This window comes from Bos mutus, chromosome 27, assembly GCF_027580195.1.
Source record: "Bos mutus isolate GX-2022 chromosome 27, NWIPB_WYAK_1.1, whole genome shotgun sequence".
NCBI lineage: Eukaryota > Metazoa > Chordata > Mammalia > Artiodactyla > Bovidae > Bos > Bos mutus.
The window spans coordinates 30,445,248-30,472,136 of NC_091643.1; the positions used below are offsets into that span (position 1 = coordinate 30,445,248).

At 42.3% G+C, this 26,889-nt stretch overlaps 1 protein-coding gene across 1 annotated transcript; it reads left to right on the forward strand.

The window, feature by feature from the left end:
• Positions 1 to 121: 121 nt before the first annotated feature.
• Positions 122 to 25,204, forward strand: CASP3 (caspase 3). Its single transcript, XM_014480600.2, has 7 exons — positions 122 to 208; positions 14,675 to 14,743; positions 16,169 to 16,293; positions 20,491 to 20,619; positions 20,932 to 21,107; positions 21,451 to 21,571; positions 22,863 to 25,204. The coding sequence occupies exons 2-7, from the start codon at positions 14,685 to 14,687 to the stop codon at positions 23,084 to 23,086; spliced, it is 834 nt and encodes a 277-aa protein (XP_014336086.2). The 5' UTR covers positions 122 to 208; positions 14,675 to 14,684; the 3' UTR covers positions 23,087 to 25,204.
• The last annotated feature ends 1,685 nt before the right edge of the window (positions 25,205 to 26,889 follow it).

The following is a 26,889-nucleotide window of genomic DNA, read 5'->3' on the forward strand; positions in this document are numbered from 1 at the left end:
GGCGGGGTTCAAGGGCGGGCGGGGCACGGGGAGGGGCGAGTCGGGGTCTGACGGACGCGTCGGGGCTGAACTGAACCCTCAAAGCAGAGGGGCGGGCGATGGGCGGGGCCAGGGGCGGGGCCTGCTCTGAGGGTCAGCTCCTAGCGCGGCTACGGCGGAAGCAGACCAGGAGTGGAGTCCAGCAGAGCTGCAGCGTCGTAGCTGAACGGTGAGTGACGTGTTCCAGGTCCCTCGCTGTCGCGCCGTCAGTCCTGGGCTGGTTCCCTCCACCACCACCCCCTGCCCCCAAGCCCAGCGCCTGCCCAGGGGACCTGCACCGGCCTGCAGCTACCCCGAGGAAGAGACAGGATGCAGGCACGATCCGGCGGCGGATCCTTTGTTTTGCCCCGACAGCGAGGGCGGGAACGAGCGCTGAAGCCCGCAGATGCAGAGACGTGGGGCTGGGGCGGGAGACTGGAGGCCGGGCCGGGGGACGGTGATCCGGCTGCAGGAGCCGAGCCCCGGGGGACTGAAAATGAGCCGAGGATCTAGAGGCTGGATCGGGGGGTGGCGGGAGACCGGCCGGACAGCGGGAGGCTGGGGAGCGAAGACCTGGCCGTAGACCCCGAGCCCGGGGGACAGACAGGTGGCCTGGCCGAGAATGGGGGTGGAGGGGGAGGGTCGGGAGACTCGGTCGGAACGCTGAAGCCTGGTAGCAGGAGGCGTGACCCGGGTGGCTGAGCTGGGGGAGGAGAGGCGCGGGGAGGCCAGGCGGGAGCGCCGAGGCCGAGTGGTAGAGGTGGGATTCGGGAGAGGGAGGCAGAGGAAATCGCAGGCTGAAATTTGAATAGAAAGGTGGTGAGGAAGCAGAGCGCGGAGAGGAGATGGCCTGAGGGCAGGAGCCTGGCTGGCGCTGTTTCCGAGGCTTTGGCCCTCGGGGCTTATCCTCCCGTTTCTGGCGAGGGTTTGGTCTCTGCTGCTTTTGTCTAGATTTTTTTTTCAGGTTGAGATGGTGTGACTCTGCTTTTCAAAGAGTTGATTTCAAGTGCTTGCGTGGTCAGTAGCTCAGTTGTGTCCAACTCTTTGCGACCCCATGGACTGTATAGCCCGCCAGGCTCCTCGATCTAGGGGATTCTCCAGGCAAGAATACTGGAGTGGGTTGCCATTTCCTCCTCCAAGGGATCTTCCCGACCTAGGGATGGAACCTGCCTCTCCTGCATTGGCAGGCGGATTCTTTACCACTTAGCCACCTGGGAAGTCCCAGTTTCAAGTATTAAACTCCTGTTCATTTTCAGACGTGAAGGCTTGCATGAATCCTAGCTCGTGCTGATGACTATTTTTCCTGGCCCAAATCCCTTAGGCTGTGAAATTCCCAGATCTCCTGCATCGCAGGCTCTTTAGACGTCTGAATCACTTAAGGAAGCCTATGTGAAATCCCCTCAGCCCAAGTGGAGTAAGAGTTCCTTAGTCACTCTTGTGTCCAGTGGGTCTGCTGTCAAACCTTACTTCCCAAGGCAGCAGCCTCTTTGCCAGTTCTCAGTATGTGGCTCCCATGCCAAAAAACTAGGAACCAACCTTCTCAGCTAACTCTCCCGACTCCTCCAGTTAGCGGCCAAGCCTCTTAGACCTCCTGAAATCCACTGGATTTGGCCTTTTCTCTCCATCTCAGATTCAAGCCACCCTAAGCGCTCACCTCGGAGAAGGCAATGGCACCCCACTCCAGTACTCTTGCCTGGAAAATCCCACGGACGGAGGAGCCTGGTGGGCTGCAGTCCATGGGATCGCTAAGAGTTGGACATGACTGAGCGACTTCACTTTCACTTTTCACTTTCATGCATTGGAGAAGGAAATGGCAACCCACTCCAGTATTCTTGCCTGGAGAATCCCAGGGACAGGGGAGCCTGGTGGGCTGCCGTCTATGGGGTCGCAGAGTCGGACTTAGCAGCAGCAGCAGCAGCAAGCGCTCACCTGGCTATAGGAGCCTCCTCATTGGCCTCCATTATGTCTGTGTCCTCTGCCCCTCTCCAGCCACTGAGGAATCTTACAGAATAAAAATCTAGAATCTTACAGAATAAAAATCCAGAAAGCTGTTCCTTTGCCCTAAGGATAAATCCAGTCCCTTAACAGTTAACAAGTCAAGCACAGGTTGGCTCCTTGGTCCACTCTGCTGCCTTATTTGTCACATTCTGCACAGCCATGCTGATCTCAACAGCAACTATTCTCTTCCTCGAACAGTCTTGCATTCCCTCTCTCTTCCATCACCACACCTTTCCTTGAGAAACTCCTATTGATGTTTATGTTCTGATTCAACACTTCAAGGTTAAGTCTTATCTATTCTGTATTCCTTTCGCATCCGCCTGGTCCTGAGAGGAAAGAGTCATATCCTTTGCAGCTGCTTTTTACATTCTCCTCTATTAGCTCCTAAGCAAATTCCACACGGAATTCTGGCTTGTTATCTTGTTCCTTGTCTTCCTTCATATCCAGGGCCTGGTACAAATGAATGCTAATACTACAATATCATGTTTTTTTTTTTTTTTTTTTAAATAATTATGCCCTATCTAGAAAAAAAATAAATGTATTTTAAGGTTGAGTGAAGTCGCTCAGTCGTGTCTGACTCTTTGCAACCCCATGGATTGTAGCCTATCAGGCTCCTCGGTCCATGGGATTTTCCAGGCAAGAGTGCTGGAGTGGATTGCCATTTCTTTCTCCAGGGGATCTTCCCAACCCAGGAATCGAACCCGGGTCTCCCGCGTTGCAGGCAGACGCTTTACTGTTACTTAGCAAATTATGATTAAATGATGCATACTAGAAAGGGATGGTAGAGGTGAAATACAGGAGTTGCTCTAATAGTGTGTGTATGCAGGATAGTGCTAAGCAAGCTGCATAGACCTGCCTGTGTCAAAATTCACTCTGCCACTTTGAATATGTTAGAGTTATGTGATCTCTAAGAATGAAATGTAAAAACTTAAACCATCCCTACCCCAACCTGCTGTTTGAGCTTTGGTTTTGCTTTGCTCTTTTGCAGTGAAGGCTTTTGAAGGTTAAAATGTGTTTTAATGAATGAAGGAATGAACAGTTAGTTGGAGTGTAGCAATAAAACCTGTTCCCAGTAAGAAAGAAGAGAAACATTATATCTTTCACAATCCTGAAAAAAGAAGCCTAGCCTCCTTGCAGTACTCTTGCCTGGAAAATCCCATGGACAGAGGAGCCTGGTGGGCTGCAGTCGATGGGGTCGCTAAGAGTTGGACATGACTGAGCGACTTCACTTTCACTTTTCACTTTCATGCATTGGAGAAGGAGATGGCAACCCACTCCAGTGTTCTTGCCTGGAGAATCCCAGGTACGGGGGAGCCTGGTGGGCTGCCGTCTCTGGGGTCGCACAGAGTCGGACACGACTGAAGCGACGTAGTAGCAGCAGCAGCAGCAGCAGCCTTCTTGCATTTTAAGAGACTGCAATCTGATAGAGGCAATTATAATTGATTTTAAGAGACTGACGTCTGATAGAGGCAATTACAATGCTTCTTCACTGTTTTGCTTTCACACCTAATTTAACACAACCTCCTACTGCTTCAGCCCCTTCTGATGCTAAAAACCCGGTCTTTCTGTAATGGCATTAGGTCAGTTCTGGTGCCTAGTATGAGTTCTTTAGGCTCTGCCTCAAAAATGGAACCACTGGTGTTTGGATCTACAAGATGTAGAGTACTTAGACTGTTAGCTACTGTTGTGTACACTTGTAACAAATCCAAATAAAATGGAGGGGGATAGGGACTTGGCTGTCATAGAACCTGAGGCCACTTCCCAAAGGCAACACTTTCCTACTTCATCCATAAATCAGGCAGCAGTTAATATACATACCTTGGAGGGTTATTATGAGGATAAAATGAGATAATGTCTGTGACAATGCTCTGTAAATCTCTATGTAATGTTATTAATTCTCCACCTATTTTGTTCTTCAAATTGCTTTTAGAGTATTTGCATTAGAGTAGTAAGATAAAGTTCCCCTGGTGGCTCAGTGGTAAAGGATCCACTTCCCAATGCAGGAGATACAGGTTAGTTCCCTGAGTCAGGAGGAGGAGATACAGGTTAGTTCCCTGGAGGAGGAAATGGCAGCCCACTGCAGTATTCTTGCCTGGACAATCCCATGGACAGAGGAGCCTGACTGGCTACAGTCCACAGAGTCGCAAAGAGTCAGACACAGCTGAGCATGCGCACATGATAAAGTTATCTCTTTTGTACTGTACATCAGCACCTGTCTTGTTGAGCCACTTTTGAATATAGTGAGCTTCGGGGCAGGTCACAAACAGGGATAGATCTTATTCTCCATTACTTCAAACACTCAGGGTTTATGACCCCTCCAACACAGTTGGTGTTCAGTCAGTTGTTCCAGCGCAAATGAATGAACACTACTGACCCTGGCTTTTCGCAGTTTCAGACCTTCTCTGGCAGGTGGTTGTAAAACTGAATTGTTTCTACAGAGGAGTGATTCTCAGTGGGAGGGAGGAGGTCTTAGAGGTTATCTGTAATTTTTATAAAAGGCATCCCAGAGCCTTCATTCTAGGTTTATTTCATAAATACTTAGGTTGGCAAGGACTTCCTGTTTCTTCTTCTTTTTTTTTTTTTCTGACTTTTTTTTTTTTTTTTTTAATCCAGAATCTACAGTTTATTTTTAGTGTTCACTCTGCATGTTGTACATTTTATGGATTTACAAAAATGCACAGTGACATATATGCACTCATACAGTATCACATGGAACAGTTTCAATATCCTAAAAATTCTCTGTTCTACAGATTTTTTTTTTTTTTTTTTTTTTTTTTAAACATTTTTAAATTTCAGGTATACACATGCTCCCCATACTGAACCCTCCTCCCTCCCGCCTCCCCATACCATCCCCCTGGGCCATCCCAGCGCACCAGCCCCAAGCATCCAGCATCGTGCACTGAACCTGGACTGGCATCTCGTTTCATACATGACATTTCACATGTTTCAATGCCATTCTCCCAAATCTTCCCACCCTCTCCCTCTCCCACAGAGTCCATAAGACTGTTCTATACATCAGTGTCTCTTTTGCTGTCTCGTATACAGGGTTATCGTTACCATCTTTCTAAATTCCATATATATGCGTTAGTATACTGTATTTATGTTTTTCCTTCTGGCTTACTTCACTCTGTATAATAGGCTCCAGTTTCATCCACCTCATTAGAACTGATTCAAATGTATTCTTTTTAATGGCTGAGTAATACTCCATTGTGTATATGTACCACAGCTTTCTTATCCATTCATCTGCTGATGGACATCTAGGTTGCTTCCATGTCCTGGCTATTATAAACAGTGCTGCGATGAACATTGGGGTACACGTGTCTCTTTCCCTTCTGGTTTCCTCAGTGTGTATGCCCAGCAGTGGGATTGCTGGATCATAAGGCAGTTCTATTTCCAGTTTTTTAAGGAATCTCACACTGTTCTCCATAGTGGCTGTACTAGTTTGCATTCCCACCAACAGTGTAAGAGGGTTCCTTTTCTCCACACCCTCTCCAGCATTTATTATTTGTAGACTTTTGGATCGCAGCCATTCTGACTGGTGTGAAATGGTACCTCATAGTGGTTTTGATTTGCATTTCTCTGATAATGAGTGATGTTGAGCATCTTTTCAAGTGTTTGTTAGCCATCTGTATGTCTTCTTTGGAGAAATGTCTATTTAGATCTTTGGCCCATTTTTTGATTGGGTCATTTATTTTTCTGGAGTTGAGCTGTAGGAGTTGCTTGTATATTTTTGAGATTAGTTGTTTGTCGGTTTGCTTCATTTGCTATTATTTTCTCCCATTCTGAAGGCTGTCTTTTCACCTTGCTAATAGTTTCCTTTGATGTGCAGAAGCTTTTAAGTTTAATTAGGTCCCATTTGTTTATTTTTGCTTTTATTTCCAATATTCTGGGAGGTGGGTCATAGAGGATCCTGCTGTGATGTATGTCAGAGAGTGTTTTGCCTATGTTCTCCTCTAGGAGTTTTATAGTTTCTGGTCTTATGTTGAGATCTTTAATCCATTTTGAGTTTATTTTTGTATATGGTGTTAGAAAGTGTTCTAGTTTCATTCTTTTACAAGTGGTTGACCAGATTTCCCAGCACCACTTGTTAAAGAGATTGTCTTTAATCCACTGTATATTCTTGCCTCCTTTGTCAAAGATAAGGTGTCCATATGTGCGTGAATTTATCTCTGGGCTTTCTATTTTGTTCCATTGATCTATATTTCTGTCTTTGTGCCAGTACCATACTGTCTTGATAACTGTGGCTTTGTAGTAGAGCCTGAAATCAGGTAGGTTGATTCCTCCAGTTCCATTTTTCTTTCTCAAGATGTCTTTTATATTTTTTCCTACCTCCTTTCGAAGAGTTGGATTGCTTTTCTGGGTGCCTGATGTCCTCTGCCGGCATTCAGAAGTTGTTTTGTGGAATTTACTTGACGTTTAAATGCTCTTTTGATGAATTCGTGGGGGAGAAAGTGTTCTCCCTGTCCTACTCCTCCGCCATCTTGGCTCCTCCTCCCCGTTTCTTCTTCTGCCCCGTCAGGGATACCATCTTAGGACAGGGCATCAGGTGAGGGGACGCAGGCCCTTGGCACTCAGTAAGCATTGTGTCCATTCTGGCTTGTGGCTTCAAGTAGTGGGGAGCCCTCCTGTCTGTCTGCCTGGTGGTATGGGCCTTGCCAGAGAAAAGGAAAGAATGGTTTTGTTTGTGTGGTGCAACGGAACTAAGTTTCTTCTGTATTTAACTTTACTTGCCATGTGTGACATTCTTCCTTTATTACAAAATAAATATTAACCATCTGACTTCACCAGGCCAAATGACAGTATCCAATTTGGTGATTCTTCCCAAAGAAATGCAGGGACCAGTTAGGAAATTATTTCAGTAAAAGCTCTAGGGCGTCACAGCGGAAATCTCCACTTATCCAAACTATTGTGAAAAAAAGAAAATCTTGTTTCTCTTTCACTTACCAAATCTAGAAACATAACTGCTTTTGAGATTTTTGTCCTCTCTCAGTTCAGTTCAGTTGCTCAGTCGTGGTCCGACTCTTTGCGACCCCATGGACTGCAGGATGCCAGGCCTCCCTGTCCATCACCAACTCCCGGAGTTTAGACAAATTCATATCCATTGAGTCTGTGATGCCATCTAACCATCTCATCTTCTGTCGTCCCCTTCTCCTCCTGCCTTCAGTCTTTCCCAGCATCAGGTCTTTTCAAATGCGTCAGTCCTTTGCATCAGGTGGCCAAAGTATTGGAGTTTCAGCTTCAGCATCAGTCTTTCAGCATTTGTCCTCTCTAGTTGGTAATAAATGTAATCCCAATGTTTTTCAAGTTCCTTGGCCAAAGAACCGGCCACCTATCTTGTCTGCAGGATCTGTAACTATATATGGAACGCCAGTTCTCCTGCACCATTGTACATGAAGGGACATGAGCATATGTAGATTTTGGTAGGGGGTGGCAAGGGTGGGGTGGGGAATGAAGGGGAGGTGGGTATCCTGGAACGCATCCTCCACAGATACTGAAGAAGGACTGAATAATCTCCCCAGAAATCATAGCAAAAAGGCTTCACCTTTTCTTTAGAAACAAGCAGAGATATAGAAAAAACTGCTCGATGCTTACTTAATATGAAAGTTATTCATATTTTGTAATTTTACTTTTAGAAGTAAATTACCCAGTGGCCCCCAAAACACCATAACCATCATTCCTGTTTTCTTCATGAATTAGAGAAAGTGTACTTCATACTATTTCATTGTCCCTGCAGTCAGTTCCTATATGTTATTTATGCTTTCTGTCTCAATATTTGTAGGTTATAGATTTGCTTCCTTCCTTGAAATTAGTGATAGCATTACTCCTCATAGGTAGTAGTAAGTCATGGAGAAGTGAGGGAAGCTGACAGATCCTAGTTAGGGCAGAGTCCTAAGTTACTTATCTGCTGTGAGCCTCAATCAGCTGAACTATGAAAAATGGAAATCACTCTGCCTCAAAGCATCGTTGGAAGGACCTTTAGCTTTCGAATCATCTGCCTATTATAGCTTCATTGGCAAGTGTCAACTGGATCTAGGAATTCAGAGACTTGATTATAAGAGTCAGGTTCCAGGCTGCCACCTAATAGCAACTGGTCTACCTTAGAACTTCCCTGGGACCCAAAATGTGTTCAGAAATTTACCATGAGCACCCTGAACTGATGGGAAGAATTATATACTCAGTACAGTAAGAAGCAGTTCGTGTTAAATCCATTGCTATGCTGCAATCTATTTTTGTGTATTTTTCCTATTTATGTTTTGTCAGATGACAGTGTTCTAAGAACTGAAATTCCTTGTCATCATACAGGCCACTTTTCCCCCTTGGGGGACAATGTTTTTTATCCTTCTGAGATGAGATCACCACACCTAGAATAACTTATATTCAGCCAGGCATTCGCTAATGGAGATGAGATCATGCTGAGCTTAACCCTTTTGGTTCTGCAGAAACCAAAGCGCTGCTCCCAAGAGTGTGGATTAGATGCTTTCATGTGGGAAAAGCAGATGGTGACAGGCAGAAAGCAAATGTCTGATGTAGTGAGGGTTTTACTTACCATTATATAAATTTTCAATAGTCTATGAATAATAAAGGGAACAAAATAATACATTATAGTATTTGTTCCTGAGAAATCCTTATCAAATAGAAAAATCCTATTCTAAAAGAATTCAGGTGTTTTTTTTTTCTTTCAGCCATCAAATTCCTTATTGAAACAAAATTGTCTCTGATGTCTAATTTTGGAAATTATTAATTACAGTTACTTATATTAAGGATAATCTAGCTGAAACTTTTTTAACTTTGAAAAATGATTTGGTTAAAGAATGTTGATTAAATGTATGAAAAGGAAGTTATTACTTGAAAGTCACTTTATATTTAGATGAAATCTTAACCATGGTATGAACCAAGAAGCCAAACACAGTTGACCCTTGAACAACAGAGGGGACCCTCCCCACAGTTGAAAATCTGAGTGTATAATTTATAGCAGGCACTTCGTATCCACAGTTCTATGTCTGTGGATGTCAGCCAACCTTGGATGGTGTAATGCTGTAGATTTGCTATTTTAAAAAATCCACGTGTAAGTGGACCTGTCCCATTCAAACCCCAGTTGTTCAAGAGACAACTGTATTTTAAAACTCTGGAAGGCTGGCCGCTATGTAAATCTAAACCTCCTATTACCAGTCACAAGGATAGAATTGCTTTATCCCAGAGCTTTATTGATGGCAAGAAATAAAAAATTGTTAGAAGCTAGTGTTTCAGTCCAATAATCACTGCGCTCTTTGCAGAAGTATTTGCTAAAGACCGTAAGGCCTTGATCACTGATGGAATGTAGCAGCATTTAGGGGTTCCTGAACGCATACAGTATACCCCACATTTGGCAAACTTATTCAGAGGGCCAGTTTGAGGGAAAACCCTGGAGCCAGAAAGACGCTGGCAGGAGCTCTGGGATCCCCTTCAGAAATGATCTTTATTAAGTCTTGTTTTCCCATTCCACTGTGTTTTCACTCCAGATTTTCTACAGGCTAGCTGGAAAGTCTTGAAATATAGATAATACTGTTCTATCATGGATTACAATATAATATCAATAAGCCATTTGTTATGTATCTGCCTACGTTTCCACACTTATTAGCTACCGTGTACTGTTCTCTCAATTAATCAGATTAACCAGAACTTTATTTTTCAACCATGGGTAGATAATTGTTTTGACATGCACTGAGGCAAGTTGGCCTCCGTATTTCTGGTTCGAGGAAGTTTGAGATTTCTCTGTACCTAATAATACGTGTTTATTGTACGTATGGGAGAAAAAGAAAAAGACAGACTGGGATGTGGTCCACAGCAGTCAAGGAAGCGTTGTTGCTTTCAGAAGAGTGCGTGTTTTTGCATGTTCAGCTGCTCAGTCATGCTCAGCCCTTTGTGAACCTTTTGGACTGTAGCCTCCCAGGCTTCTCTGTCCATGGGATTTTCATACTAGCAACATACCCTTATTATTGCTTTTGAAACAGGGCTGAGAGTTGAAATTGGCTAGCACTGTACTTGGAGAAGGCAGTGGCACCCCACTCCAGTACTCTTGCCTGGAAAATCCCATGGATGGAGGAGCCTGGTAGGCTGTAGTCCATGGGGTCGCGAAGAGTCGGACACGACAGAGCGACTTCCCTTTCACTTTTCACTTTCATGCATTGGAGAAGGAAATGGCAACCCACTCCAGTGTTCTTGCTTGGAGAATCCCAGGGACATGTACTGGTTGGTACAGTCCACCACTGTTAAAAGATATTATTTTATAAAATAATCTGTGTTACTATTTCCTAACTTTTAAAAAATGCAGATGTTACAGAAAAATATACAAAAATATTGAAGAGTAATTAAGTTGCCAGTAATCCCATCACCCAGAGATAGTTACTGTTAAATAAACAGGTTAAAAGGTAAAGATGCTATATAACCAGTGTATTGGCTGCATCGTGACTTCACTGTTTCTCTGTCCAAATTCTCAATATTTTGATGAGTAATGCATATCCTTCCCTTTCTCTCCTCTCCCTAATCTCTAGAGTAGGGTTACTAGAGGAAGTAGGGCCAACGAGAGGTTTTGTTTTAAACTGTGTTGAGCTGGAAATGTTTGCTTCCTTAGGCTCCATTCTTAGCAGTGTAACTCTCCTAGAGCACACTTTAAGGCTTCTATTGAGACATGGCGAGACATGTTGTCCACATGTTCTCAGGAGGTAATACCAACTTGTGTCCCTTCCACTCATGTCTGGGAACGCCTGTCTCATACAGCTGTGCTAGATGTATGCATGGTTAGTTTTTGTATTACATGGTAAAATGCATGGATAAGTACACATGAAGGGATAGATAGACATTTGGGGATTTTTCTCTCAGTTTTCTAACGAGAGAGCAAGTGGATGTGATCGTACGAGGAGTGCCTCATCCTCCTTGCACTCGGGTTACCAGCCTTCATACTTTGTGCCACATAGTTTGTCTTCCTTGCACGACAGTGGATGAGCCCTCACCTGTTCTTATTGTTTAGTCGCCACGTCATGTCCAACTCTTTGTGACCCCATGGACTGCAGCACACCAGGCATCCCTGTCCTTCACTATCTCCCAGAGTTTGCTCAAACTCATGTCCATCAAGTCGGTGATGCCATCCAACCATCTCATCCTCTGTCGTCCCCTTCTCCTCCTGCCTTCAATCTTTCCCAGCATCGGGAAAGAGTTTTCCAATGAGTCGGCTTTTTGCATCAGGTGGCTAAAGGATTAGAGCTTCAGCCTCAGCATCAGTCCTTTCAAAGACTATTTAGAACTGGTCTCCTTTAGGATGGACTGGTTGGATCTCCTTACAGTCCAAGGGGCTCTCAAGAGTCTTCTCCAACACCACAGTTCAAAAGCATTAATTCTTTGGCGCTCAGCTTTCTTTATAGTCCAACTCTCACATCCATACATGACTACTGGAAATAATAGCTTTGACTAGATGGACCTTTGTCAGCAAAGTGATGTCTCTGCTTTTTAATATGCTGTCCAGGATTGTCATAGGTGTTCTTGTTCTTACCGTCAAGAACTTTGTTCTTTTTCTCTTCTTGGCTTATTAATTTCTCACTTTCTATGGGTGATTCTCATCAGCATAAAAGCATGCCTTAGATGGCTCGTCTTTAAAACCAAGGCAAACAAGAAGTGTCCTCTACTCCTGGTCCCACTTTGGCCATCATCCCCTCTTCTTGCCCCTTCACAGTAAAACTATGTTGACTTACTCATGTTGTGTTTATCCATTTTTTCTTTTCCCATTGCCTCCTCAACCCACTGCAGCAACATTGATCCTTTTAAAGTAGAATTTTCAAAAGGTATAAAACTTGGATGCTGTGTAAATATAAAATACATGTCAAATATCTTATTCAATTAACCGATAATAGAACTAGTAGGATAAGACCAGTTCAAAGGAGACTTTAAACAACAAACACAGATGTAAATGGTTGGATACAATGAAATGAATTTGTTAGTAGAAGGGAAACTGGTTAATATCCTGTAGGACAGTAAAGTGTTATTTGAGAGGGTCATCTTTTCTGCAAGTTGCAAATTAGTTACATCATTTCAAGACAAAATTTATTTTCACTGCTGTCAATAAGAGTCATTTGCATGGCTTCCCTTTCCTGTGGCTTAACTTCCTATAAGTTGTAAAATAGCCTAGTCAGGGGGTCAGGCAAAAGAGGACACCCTGTACAAATGAACTTATCTACAAAACAGAGATGGAGTTACAGAGATGCAGAAAATGAAACTTATGGTTACCAGGGGGTAATAAGAAAAGGAGTACGTCAAGACTGTATACTGTCACCCTGCTTATTTAACTTATATGCAGAGTACATCATGAGAAACGCTGGACTGGAAGAAACACAAGCTGGAATCAAGATTGCCAGGAGAACTATCAATAACCTCAGATATGCAGATGACACCCCCTTATGGCAGAAAGTGAAGAGGAACTAAAAAGCCTCTTGATGAAAGTGGAAGAGGAGAGTGAAAAAGCTGGCTTAAAGCTCAACATTCAGAAAACAAAGATCATGGCATCTGGTCCCATCACTTCATGGGAAATAGACGGGGAAACAGTGGAAACAGTGTCAGACTTTATTTTTTGGGGGCTCCAAAATCACTGCAGATGGTGACTGCAGCCATGAAATTAAAAGACGGTTACTCCTTGGAAGGAAAGTTATGACCAACCTAGATAGCATATTCAAAAGCAGAGACATTACTTTGCCAACAAAGGCCTGTCTAGTCAAAGCTATGGTTTTTCCAGTGGTCATGTATGGATGTGAGAGTTGGACTGTGAAGAAGGCTGAGCACCAAAGAATTGATGCTTTTGAACTGTGGTCTTGGAGAAGACTCTTGAGAGTCCCTTGGACTGCAAGGAGATCCACCCAGTCCATTCTGAAGGAGATCAGCCCTGGGATTTCTTTGGAGGGAATGATGCTAAAGCTGAAACTCCAGTACTTTGGCCACCTCATGCGAAGAGTTGACTCATTGGAAAAGACTGATGCTGGGAGGGATTGGGGGCAGGAGGAGAAGGGGACGACAGAGGATGAGATGGCTGGATGGCATCACCGACTCGATGGACGTGAGTCTGAGTGAACTCTGGGAGTTGGTGATGGACAGGGAGGCCTGGCGTGCTGCGGTTCATGGGGTCGCAAAGAGTCGGACACGACTGAGCAACTGAACTGAACCTGAAAATAATATCCAGTCGTTTCTTTTGCCTATATCCAAGTCCTGGACAATTTTTCCTGACAACCTCTGCTCGCCCCATAACTTTCTTGCCTAAGCTAATGGTCTTCTGTCCTCATCTGAACTGAACTTTTAGTGAGATTTGTAATGATCAAATGCTCATTGAAAGACTTCTGCATACTTTGGTACACCCCAGTTACCTAATGTCCTCCCATTTCTTGTACCTCTCTTGAGTCTCTTGCTGGCTGTACTTCGTCTAGTAACCCTTTCATTGTCAGAGTGCCCCAGTATGACTCCAGCCTTGATCTCTCTCAGAGTTCCAGACTCTTAATTACCTATATCCACTGTTCAACTCTCATCCTAGACTCCATCCCTAGGAGGGAGTCCTATTGATGGGGTGTGTATTCTTTTAAGATTTCTGATTTTAGCATAAGAGTAAAGTTAAAAGTTCTGTTTAGATTGGAGTTTTGAGATAGGCAGGGCTTCTAGAGGCTTGAGAAAGGTTGTTGTCCCTGTTTTTCTATATTCTTTATTTAGGGAGGCAGACTGATGGTCATAGGAAGTACCTTTTGCTTTTGGAAAACCAGAGAAGACCTGGCAAAACTCCAGACAAATAGCGAGGGACTGGCTTCTTCCAAGGCAGCCAGGGGGAGAGGGAAGAAGAAGACCAACATCATTAGCTCTGTGGCTGCGGACAAAGTCATTTCATCACTAAGGGCTGGGTTTCCTGACTTTTTGGGTTGTTGGGAAGATATAAGATGCCTCGCACAGTACCTGCTGTGTAATAAACGCTCAGTACGTGGTAGCCGCTTTGACTAGAAGGACTCATTCACTGTGGAAGGTAAACAGAATTACCAGATGGAAGAATGGAGGCAGGAACTGTAGTTTTTACTTGCAGGTTTCCTCAAGCCAGTCGACCACCTTAAATGAGAAAGTGGGGTTCTCGTGTCTAGTTTAAGAGTAAAGGTTTTGTGGAGGTTTGGAACTTCTGGCACTGAATCTCTTGGGAATCTAAGCATCATAAAATTGTGTTATGTGAGGTATACCATTGCTATGGGAAGTTTTCAGGTTTTGTTTTTAACTGTGTTGAGCTGGAAGACAGTTCTTAACCAACGATGGGATCTGTTGAAGTAGAAAGAAGCTGCAATCTGTATCTTGATCTAGGGGAGCAGCCAAATGTAAAACTGTATCAGGCTGCACACTTATCTGTGCTCTGCGTGCATTTCATAACTCAATTAAAATGGAAAGAGAGAAAAGGGCTACATTGTGTGCACTTTAATAAAAGATTGTTATTCTCAGGTTTGACTCAAAAAAGCCTTGCACGACAGGGGTGAAGCTGGGGGAGTGATGGTACTGCTAATGTGAAAATGTCCATATAGCACATTTATTTAGAGAAATAATCATTGGCATAATTAGTATAATGCCGTGATCTTAGAATGACTGATTTTGATTAACATCTATTTTCTTTCTATTCTAGTAAATAAAAAATGTCCATGGAGAACACTGAAAATTCAGTGGATTCAAAATCCATTAAAACTTCAGAGACGTGAGTATTTAAAAGGAATCTCATACCAGCAAGGAGGGTGGGTGTGTGTAGTATGATACAGCAAACTCGGAGGAAGCAGAAAGAATTGGGGCTTTCAAACCGGAGAGGCCCAGGTGACTTCTTACCACATGTGACAGCTGTGTGACTGTACACATGTTAAATTGTCCTCTCTGAATCTCCTTAAAATAAAACTTGGGTAGAATATGGGGAAGTTGGAGGGGGCCTGACCTGTGGTTGGAGACCCCTCCCTGGTAGTCGGATGACCCAGGAGAGGCAGATGCACCTTCTTGAATCTCTGCAGGATAAGAGGTTTGTGTTTTGGGGTGTTTTTTGGCTTCCTGTTTATGTGTTTTAAGGCTAAGGTAAAATGCAAGTTCTCAGTCTGGGGAATAATTGCCTGCTTATAGATTATCTTTCCCCCTTTTTTGTTTCCTTCCCAGTCTTCCTTTTTGGAATATTCTGCTTATTAATACTTCAATAGATGGAGAAAGGGAAAAGATAAAACTCAAAACACTCTTAATTTAATCCATGTCTGTTATTATCCCTCTGGGATCTCTTGTGGTACATTTAATTCTAAAAGTTTCTTTCTGAGGTATAGTATTATCATTCTGGACCACCTAGGGAATTATAAATTAATTTTAGTACTAAACAGTACTGTTATAGCAGAGCTATTACTAGATTACTAATAAAAATTTTTGTAGTATTTGTTTAGCAAAAGAATTTGCCTAAAAATTAAACTATTGAAATGCAATCTCATCTTGGAGGTAGGATTGGTGTTTTTCTTTTGTCTTTTTAAAAACCCTTTTAAAGTGATTTACACATTCCCTACCTTTTCCTATCATACAGAATATAATTTACTACTTTAGTCTTTTTCCAACAATTTTTTTTTTAAATTGCATATAATGTGAAATACTCCTAGGCTGAGTGTATGGGATACATGAACAATAGGTATCAGTGTTTGGTTGTTGTTTCCTGATTCCTGGCCAGGTCAGGGGTCAGGCTTGTAGACTGTTCTGATCAAGTTTTATTGAAAAATAACCACCCCCATTTATATACATACTGTCCTGGGCCACTTCCACCAGCTGGATGAAGTGGCTAAGTATAACATGTATTTAATGAAATTTTAATAAAATGTAAAGGAAAACAATATAGAAATTAAAAGCGTGAACCCTGTAGTTCAACAGATGCGTTCAGTCTTGTGTCTTACACAGTGTCTGCATAACTGTTAGCCTCATAGTAATCACTTCCTTATCTGTGAAGTGGGTTTTTGTGAAATTTTAGGGAGGAGAAGCCTGTTGCATACAACCTGGCACATTATATTCAACAAATATCAACTGTTCTTATGTGTTAGAGAAGTTTGTGTTCATGCGAATAGCAGCATTGGTCACTTCTCTCTTCGTAAACCGTTGTCTGATTTCCAAACAGAAAGATCTTACATGGAAGCAAATCAATGGACTCTGGAATATCCTTGGAAGAGAGTTACAAAATGGATTATCCTGAAATGGGTTTATGTATAATAATCAATAATAAGAACTTCCACGAAAATACTGGTATGTGTCGTGACAGTTTTTAAACCTTTACAAGTATTTGTACCGTTTATATTTGGTATAGTATAAAAAAACAGAATTCATGTTATTAGTTAGTAAACTAATGACATAGAATAGCCATGAAGTAAAAACAGAGCCAGGATCCTACGAGTCCTTTAATTCAACAGGAACTCTTAAACGTTCTTTGTATGATCAAGATCTCTCCCTCTTCTATCTGTATGTCGACCTCTTCTGCCCTGACTTCTCTCTATTTTCCTTTTTGGCTGTGCTGTGTCTTCATTGCAGCATTAGGGCTTTCTCTGGTTGCGACTAGCAGGGGCTACTCTCTGGTTGCAGTGCACAGGCTGTAGAGCCTGCGGGCTTCAGTAGTTACAGCCCCCGGGGCTTAGCTGCCCCGTGACATGTGGGATCTTTCCAACCAGGGATTGAACCCGTGTGCCCTGCACCAGCAGGCAGATTCTTAGCCACTAGACCACCGGGGAGGCGGCAGGGGGTGAAGGAAATGGCAGCCCACTCCAGTATTCTTGCCTAGAGAATTCCGTGGACAGAGGAGCCTGGAGGGCTGCTGTCCCTAGGGTCACACAGAGTTGGACACAACTGAAGTGACTTAGCATGCAAGCATGCATTAGAGAAGGAAATGGCAACCTACTCCAGGATTCTTGCCTGGAGAATCCCAGGGACAGAGGAGCCTGGTGGCCTGCTGTCTGTGGGGTTGCACAGAGTCGAATATGACTGAAGCGACTTAGCAGCAGCAGTCCACCAGGGAAGTCCCAGGCCTGACTTCTGTGCAACCCTTGCTTTATCTTCCTGCTCCCTCTTTCATGTTAATGGAAGGATCTCACCAGACAGTAAGGAGAAGTATTTTTCCTTTCCAGGAACTACACGAGGCACCTCACAGAAATCTTATTTAATTCTTCTAGCAACCATGAAAAGTAACCGCCATTAGTTACCGAAAGGTGAAAAGCCCTTGCACAGAGGAGTCCCACAGACGATTTAGTAGCTGGACCTCTCGGCCTTAGTGTGCCCAACACTAGCCCGAGCTGGGAATCCACCTCTGTATCACTTCACCTCCTGGGCCTTCGTTTGTTCTGTTAACTTTGTCTTCTTCCCCTGAAAAGAAGACAGACTCCCCACCTTAAAGAGACCTTATCTTTTTTAATCCTGCTGCCCCCTAAGCTTTGATCTGATTTTTGTCTCCTTCCCTAAGTCTTGACAACGGATGTTCTAAACTTGGCCTCTTCTTCCCATCACCTCGACCACTCTATAGAAATTGCTCTTAGGGTCACAATAGCCTGATCGCCAGATCCACGTCTCAGTCCCTGTACATGTCTGGCTTGAATCTAATAACATATTTCAGATGTTTTTTTCTTTTTTTTTTAATAGTATATGAAAAATAAAATCCCTCATGATCCTAAAAAAGCTAATTAACATCCTACCATATTACTTATAATTTTTCCTTAACAGTTTCTTGCAAAGTTAAATTTTATCCATAACATGTAAGCAATATTGTATCCTGCTTATTCCATTTAATGTAATATAAGTGTTTTTTGTGTTGTATAATTTTCATATCTGCTATTGTAATGATTATATAATATCCCATTCCTGAAATAGAGTGTTCACTTGACTTGCATAATTTACCATATAAATCAACACTTTGGCTGTTCCTTCATTTTTTCACTTTTAAATTGGTACCGTGATTAACTCTGAATTGGCATATTAATCATATTAGAATTTTAATTAAAGAAATTAGAATCTCCTGATTCACTTTAGGAGGCTATCTATCATAATGCTGGTGAAAAGGGAAAAAAGCAAAATTACACTGGGAGATAAGCAGGATTGGGTGTTAGATTCATTATAAGGAATGAGGAAAGCATAGTTGAAAATGAGTGTCTAAAACTAGCCCGTTTGTATTGCTTTTGGCTGTAAGTTGAGAGACCACCTTCAACCTTAGGTATTCTGCCTCGCGTTGCTAATTATAATGCCCTCTTCCCATAGAATTTTACGTTGTTGAACTTATTGGGGTTTTGTTTTCTTCTTCCAGTTTTACTGAGATGTAATTGACACACAGCACTGCATAAATTTAAGGTGTGTGGCATGACGGGACTTCCATGCATCATGAAACGATGACCATAATAAGCTTAGCGAACAGCCATCATCTCGTATAGATATAAAACTAAAGAAATAGAAAAAAGCCTTTTTCCTTGTGATAAGAACTTTTAGGATTTACTCTCTCAACAATTTTCATGTATAACATACAGCATTGTTAGTTATGTTTATCGTGTGTACATTACAGCCCAAGTTTCCCAGGCAGCTCAGTAGTAGTTAATCCACCTGCCAATGCAGGAGACATGGGTTTGATCCCTGCGTCAGAGAGATGCCCTGGAGAAGGAAATGGCAACCCACTCTGGTATTCTTGCCTGGAGAATCCCATGGACAGGGAAGCCTGGCAGGTTACAGTCCATGGGATCACAACACAACTAAACAACAGCCTGAGTACTTACTTACCTTTAAAGGGGGTGGGGCATGTTGTTCTACTCTCTCCCCAAAATACCTTGGCCCATAGTCTGACTTAACCTTTACAGTGAGCTCCTTTTCTGCTTTGAAATGTGAAGGTCGGGTTCTCAAACCCATCTCTGACAGCCTGGTGTCTTCTGTTCAACTATTAAGTGGCTCACACACCAGGGCCAGAATTTAATTGCTTTGTCACACAAGTGCACGGTGTTCCCTTTTCCGATGTCAAAACCTTGATGAGCTTACTTCTAATTTTGTAAAAATAATATATGGCGATAAGTTTCAGAAATTACAGATTAGCAAAAGAAACAAATTTAAATCATTCATAATCACACCAGAGACAATCAACAATAATTTGGAGCTGGAAACATCTAGTTTTTTTTTTTTTTTTTTTTTTTTTTATTCATATGTGTTCAGTTCAGTTCAGTTGCTCAGTTGTGTCCGACTCTTTGCGACCCCATGAATCGCAGCACGCCAGGCCTCCCTGTCCATCACGAACTCCCGGAGTTCACTCAGACTCATGTCCATCGAGTCAGTGATGCTATCCAGCCATCTCATCTTCTGTCGTCCCCTTATCCTCCTGCCACCCATCTCTCCCAGCATCAGTCTTTTCCAATGAGTCAACTCTTCACATGAGGTGGCCAAAGTACTGGAGTTTCAGCTTTAGCATCATTCCTTCCAAAGAAATCCCAGGGCTGATCTCCTTCAGAATGGACTGGTTGGATCTCCTTGCAGTCCAAGGGACTCTCAAGAGTCTTCTCCAACACCACAGTTCAAAAGCATGGGTACCTTCCCCCTACTACGCCTAACACTTTAGATTTTTAAGTCTGAGGGCATTGTTCAGTCAGTCCATACATGCATGTGGAAGGCGCTTTAAGGGGTGAGGAAAGCCCAGGACTACTGGGTACAGGCCACACAGCAGCTGCAAAGCCTTGTTCGAGTTCTCCTGGACTCTTCTGTGCCGTGGGTCCCACACCTCTGCAAATGAAGCCAGTCGTGATCATGGTTTCGTGGTGGTCGGAAGGCTTAGAGGCTTTTGAACAGTGTTAATGTGGCCTAGTGGTTTGTGGGGGTTTTTTTGTTTCCCTCGAAAAGATATGATGAAACTAATGATGTATCTTAGAATTGTTGAAAACTTAGAATCAAAGAAATAGTTCCTCTGAGTGTGTGAGGTATGTGTTGATACATATGTCTGTGTATGGTGATGTGTATGTTTGTCAATGTTTATGTGTGTGTGTATAATTTTTTCTTAAAAGTAGGATCCTTTTATTTTCTACTCTTTTTTTTATTTTAATAACAGTGACCATTTTTTTAATTTTAATAACAGTGACCATTTTCCTATGGCAAAATTTTGTCTACAAAATTTCAGTGGCAACATAGGATCCCGTATTATAAATGAATTGTAATTTATTTAACCAAACCTCTCTTTTTAGGCATTTAAGTCATTTATCACTGTCTAAGCAGCTGTGAAAAACATCTTTGTGACTGTAACACAGATAGCAGATTATATCATGAAGTGTCTTGTATGTGAAGAAATAAGAGACTTAGTGTCACCACTGTCAGAATATTGAATTTTCTTAGCATTTGAAAGGAAGAGTTTCTTGTGGATTGTGTGGATCCCTGAATAGTTCATTTCAAAGCAGTTTATCTTTTTTTTTTCATGCAATTAAAAGTAACTTTCTGTTCAAGGCATGGCCTGTCGATCTGGTACAGACGTGGATGCAGCAAACCTCAGGGAAACATTCATGAACTTGAAATACGAAGTCAGGATTAAAAATGATCTTACATGTAAAGAAATGTTGGAATTAATGAGCAATGGTAAGAAATAATGAAAAGAATGACCTTCATTGTCCAATGTATATACAGTCTAGCTATAACCTGTATGAAAGTAAAGCATGAGAACTGTGGAACTAAACTGTACACAGTCCTACTCTGCACACTTCATGTAAGTAAAACAAGTTATTCATACCGACTCCCCAGAGTAGTCTGAGATGTGTTGCGCTGCCCCAAGCTGGGTTTACACCATCTCTTTGTTCGGTTCTCAGATTTCTTCATCTTACTCCCATACAGTACATATGAAATTGTTGAATAAAATTGCATTGGTTTTTTTGTCTGTAAATGTTTTTCCAGTTTCTAAAGAAGACCATAGCAAAAGGAGCAGTTTTATTTGCGTGCTTCTAAGCCATGGTGAAGAAGGAATCATTTTTGGAACCAATGGACCCGTCAATTTGAAAAAATTAGCAAGTTTCTTCAGAGGGGACTATTGCAGAAGTCTGACTGGAAAACCCAAACTTTTCATTATTCAGGTAATAGATAACAGAGCGATTTGGTTATTGAGGCTTCTTTAGGGATTAATTTACTTCATTGTGGATTATCCAAAGGATTTTTAATTTTTTTCTTCCTTGAAGCTACTAAACTATTGCTACTTTTTTATTTATTTAAACCACCACTTAGGAGACATAGCATAAATTTTAATTTTTAGACTTCTAGCAAAATGGTTCTGAATAATTCACATCAGTTTTTACAGAGCCTTTGCATTTCTTGGGAATAAGTTATGCATTTATGCATGTACATACATTTTTTCCCCCAATAAAAGTTTCTTTTCTTTTTTTCTAATTTTTAAATAGGTGTTTATTTTCTAACCTCTAGGCCTGCCGAGGCACAGAACTGGACTGTGGTATTGAGACAGACAGTGGTGCTGAGGATGACATGGCCTGTCAGAAAATACCAGTTGAGGCAGACTTCTTGTACGCATATTCTACAGCACCTGGTAAGAAACTTATAAATACTGAAATAGGCAGATTTTAAACACTGAAGAGTGTGTTCCAAAGGCTATAGGGATTTTGATATCCATAAAAAGCCATTGTGTCTTATTTTAGGGTACCCTAACCACAGAGAAGTCTCAAAAAGTTGTCTTTAGTCCAGTTTGGCTAGAAAATGTGCCCGTGTAAGAAAGCACACTTACACAGTGTCATTCATGAACTTGATACCACATGGAATCCATATTATAATACAGGCCAAGTCAGAGCTTCGCCCACTTCCTGAAATAGGAGAGAGGTGTGTTTTCCGGGAATTCGTTGGGAGCTAGGAAACTGAAAGGATAAACGTGAATAGCATATGAGTGGGTAGAAGTGGAACGAGAGAAAATAAGGTTAAAAATGATTTATGGCTAGGTTATCAACCTCCACTTTGTCTGTGGTTGTATTACACGTTACGTGCGTGTGTGCTTGTCATCATATAAATTAATATATATTGATCATGTACTTGTTTACGCATACAATTAACTCAGGGTGTGTTTGGAAGGTTAGGAAATACTGGGCAAGTGTAAACAGTATTACATTTTTAAATATAGTCAATATGATTTATTTTAACCTCCAGGCATCTTTCCAGTTCAGATTAAAAGCAATGGATCCAGGGACTTCCCTGTAGTCCAGTGGTTAAGACTTGGTGCTGTCACTACTGTGGACCTGGGTTCCACTCCCCGGTCCAGGAATTAGGTCCCCCAAGCCACTCAGCGTGGCCAAAAACACAGCAATGAATCCACTAGTTTATCTGGGAAAAGAATGATAAATACACTATTTCCCCTTTTGGACTTTTGAATATGCTATAATGTGTTCATTATACTCTATTCTGATGCCCCGTAGACAAATTTAAGACCCTCAAATGTGTGTGCGTACATAAGCCAGTTGTTGGATGAGCCAATCATCTCACTGCAACACCACGCTACTTATAATGATCCTTTTTTATTTCTTTGCTTTTGCATTTTCTGCCGATAAACCGGTTCTTCCCTATTAGAAGGGAAGCCCAGGAAGTAGAATTCTCACTCAGTGGTGCAGTTAGCCTGCAATTGTTTTCCTTGTCAAAAGCAGAGGTATATAGACAACACCTGCTTGGTTTTTGTTTTGTTTTCCCCTGGAACCAAAGTTATGGTCTGTTTTTCTTTTATGGCTAATAATACCTATGCATGTTTATGTTGTTTTTACCTTCGTGAATATGTCACAATTGATTAAATCAGCTGACATCAACTATCTGTGATATTTTGGTTATGTTTTGCCCTATAGGTTACTTTTCCTGGCGAAATGCAAAGAACGGATCCTGGTTCATCCAGGCTCTTTGTGAGATGCTGAATAAGTACGCTCACAGGCTCGAGCTCATGCACATTCTTACTCGGGTTAACCGAAAGGTAGCAATAGAATATGAGTCCTTTTCTACCGATGCTGCTTTTCATGCAAAGAAACAGATTCCTTGTATTATGTCTATGCTCACAAAAGAACTGTATTTCTAATCACTGAAGACATGGATGATTTTTGATTTTAACTTGTATGCCAAGTGAGCAAATGGTGTAACTGGTACTATATTTTCCTCTTACCTCTAAATCTAACCTAATGACCCAGGTGATAACTTTGAAACAAGCCGCCTTCCTAGCAATAGAACTACTGTGCAGCTACCTCAAACACAATTGGGTAGTTGAGATTGAGTTTAACGAAGATGAAATAAAAGTGGATTGTGGAAATCATTATGAGAAGAAAATGACTGTAAATTAGCACTTCTCTTAATTACCAAGATTTAGTGCCGATGCTATGCTACACATTTGCAAGCAATGAGGGAAAAAGTTAAACACTGCAGTAGTGTATTTCAGTGATGTGGGTATGCCACTGTATCAGGGAACATGTTATGGTTTTTGTCAAACAACAGCAATGACGATATGGAATGATGTATCCTAGAACTTGGTGGTCCATACATGTGGTCTAAGACCTGAAGACCTTGATCTTAAGACAATGGTATTTTTACATCACCTATTTGAGCTCATGGTTTTGTGATGTTTGTGCTGAGCATGTCTTTGTTATTTAAAAAAATCATGTTTTAGCACTGAAAAAGAACTAAATGTTTTACTTGGGAAGGTGTGAGAAAACTAAATTGACCCTTGAGGGTAAATGCAGCAATATAAAGGGAGACGGGTTGAGGACAATAAGGTGCTGAAATGCAACTCTTCCACCAGCTGCCGGGCCTCGCATACCTGCAGAATATCTATAGGGCTCTTCTGTCAAAACCTCAGACTTCAATCACACTGATAAGAGCGGGAACTGAAGAAATTCTATAGGGACACACTAAAACACAACTTAAATACAGTGAGGTATAAGGAAGAAACAGTCAGTCAGTCAGTTGGGCACTCCGTAATTAGAAGATGGTTTGAGCCTGACCAGGGACACTGCGCAGCCTCTGTGTGGTGGGGTCAGAGCCATAGATTATGGCTTCAGGAAAAAGAATGCGGGCTAGATTCTTCACAGCTACGGGTGTGTGTGGAAGATGCTCCCAAGGCAAGAAGCTCCAACAAAGTGAATCAAATTAAACTTCTGAAATGGAAATTTTCCAAAGAGGGTAAGAGTAATCATAAAAATCCTAGCCCTCTAATTTTTGTTTTATTTCAAATGATGGCTGTTAATTGGATGTTAAAGCGAATTCTTATCCGCCTTTCTGCAGATAGCCCATTTTATAAAATAGACTTGATATCACTACCACTGAGTATCAGTCTACTTCTTACTTGACGCTTGGGGGGAGGAGGTCTACAGTTTTCAGCTTATCAGGAATTGTGTAAATTAATGCTTACATACCTAAATATGGCTTACAAGAGGCTCTGAGTATTTGGGGAAAACACTAAGGTTTCTCTTTCCCCTTCATGGTTAACAAGGTCTCAATCACCTTTGCTGTGCGTGGGCATGGATGTGCCCAAGTGTGACCACTGAACTTTGTCCAGGAGCTACAATTCTCCCAAAGAACAAGTCCTGTACTCATTCCAGAACGTCCCTTTCTGCCATCCCTGAATGTCAGCCCGTAAAAGCAATTTCATTAGCATTTCCTCATTTTCCAGTATAAGCAGTGAGTGTGGCCTAATGGTCTGGACCCTCATCCATCCTTTGCAGAAGATGGGAAAAAAAAAATCATAGCACTCTTAGCAGTAAAATTTTTGCGCATGTTAACTTTTATTCTGTTGATGTTTACAATCAAGGAAGAATGATACAGTTATGATCGTGTACTTTTCTCTGAAATGAAAGAACCAGGGTGCCCAGGACTTTAGCAGTCATCCAGTCTTTCCTCCTTTGGTGCCCAGGGAAACTGAAGGCCAGAGATGGGATGCAGACGGGGGAGGCTCTGGGCCTGGTTGCTCAGGAGGCGCTGAACCTTCTGCATCTCTGTAACCCACTGGTTCCCGTGAGCTTTCTTGTGCTAAACAAAGGCGCTCACATTTATAAATGAAAGCTCTTTGTTTTGATTGTGTCTGTAACTTTTTCTGAGTAAATGAAACATGCTATGGAATCAGAAGGTATGTTCCTATGTGACAGTTTTGTAAAAAGTTTGTTATTATGCATTTCTATTTCCAAATACAAATTTTAATTTAAAATGACCAGTGCGTTCAAGTTTCTGTTATTGTTCTGATGTGCTGCTAATTGAAGTTAAAATATATTCTTAACCAAGAGCTTGATTTGGGAGGACCAACGATGATGTGGCGGGACCGTTTAATCAAACACTTTGAGATGGTGGTAAATTACCAAATAGGGTAAAGGAGCCTTCCTGTTCCCTCTAGGGCCCTCTCAGAAGGCCCTATTTTCTAAAATTACATGATGCCAGGAAGGATACTAAGTTCTCACAAACCACAGCTCCTAAATATGACCACATTTTTGTTTGTTTCCTTGCTTTGAGGAATGGGGAGTAGCAGAGTATAAAGGCTATCGCTGAAATTAATCATTTCCACCCATAAATTGTTAACAGGGCTAATGGGGGAGGAATAAAACACTGATGTTCCCCAATGGTCAGCTCTGGGAGAGGTGTTATAAGAAGGGAAGAATTTTCCTCTTTATTTTACATACTTAACAAAGGAATGTAAGTGAAAACCTGAGTGGTTTGCATTTCTTCTAATATTTCTGTAGTAAACCTACATTACTTTTAAGTCAGAAAACTGAAATTCTAATTGGGAATAACGATTCCTATTTCCAAGGAGTGGAGGGCAGCAGGAATAACTCCTTTAAGGCTATTGCAGGAACTTCCCTGGTGGCGCGGTGGCCAAGACCGTGCTAGCAGTGCAGAAGGCTGAGGTTCAGTCCCTGGTTGGGGAGCTAGGTCCTGTGTGCTGCAGATTACTTTTTTAAGAAAGACTCTGTTAAAGCTGTAGTTTTGTAGTACATTGACAGTTGAGCCCGTTCTTTGTGGTCGTTTAGTGACTAAGAAGGCGATGGCACCCCACTCCAGTACTCTTGCCTGGAAAAATCCCATGGACGGAGGAGCCTGGCAGGCTGCAGTCCATGGGGTCTCGAAGAGTCAGACACAACTGAGCGACTTCACTTTCACTTTTCACTTTCATGCATTGGAGAAGGAAATGGCAACCCACTCCAGTGTTCTTGCCTGGAGAATCCCAGGGACGGGGGGGGGGTGCCTCGTGGGCTGCCATCAATGGGATCGCACGGAGTCGGACACGACTGAAGCGACTTAGCAGCAGCAGCAGTGACTAAGTCATGTCCACCTGTTTTGCAATCCTATGGGCGATGGCCCACCAGGCTCCTCTGTCAGTGGGATTTCCTAGGCAAGAACACTGGAGTGCATTGCCATTTCCTTCTCTGGGGAATCTTCCCCACCGACCCAGGGATCAAACCCGCATCTCCTGAATTGGCAGGCCGATGCTTTACCACTGAGCCACCAGGGAAGCCCTGAGCCCTTCCTAATCTCTGCTAAATAAAAAAGACTAAAAAGAAAAAGACCAAGAACCCGATAGAAAAATGAACCAAGGGCAGTGAACGGACAGTTCACAGAAAAAGAAAGACCAAATATCCTTTAAACCTCAGAGGAAGAGATTTATCATCTTAATAAGAGAAATGCAAATTAAACTAAGGTATCATTCATCGCCTGTGAGAGTGACAAAAATCCTCAAGTTTGATAACACTATGTTGGCTGAGCTGTGGGGAAATGTATTCTCCCACTGGTAAGAGTGCAAAATGTTGGGGGTAGAATCCAGCAATAGCTGTCTAATCATTTACTCTTGAAGTAGCAAGCGCAGGTCTTGAAATTCAAACTAACCTGTCCACGTATAAAAGTATA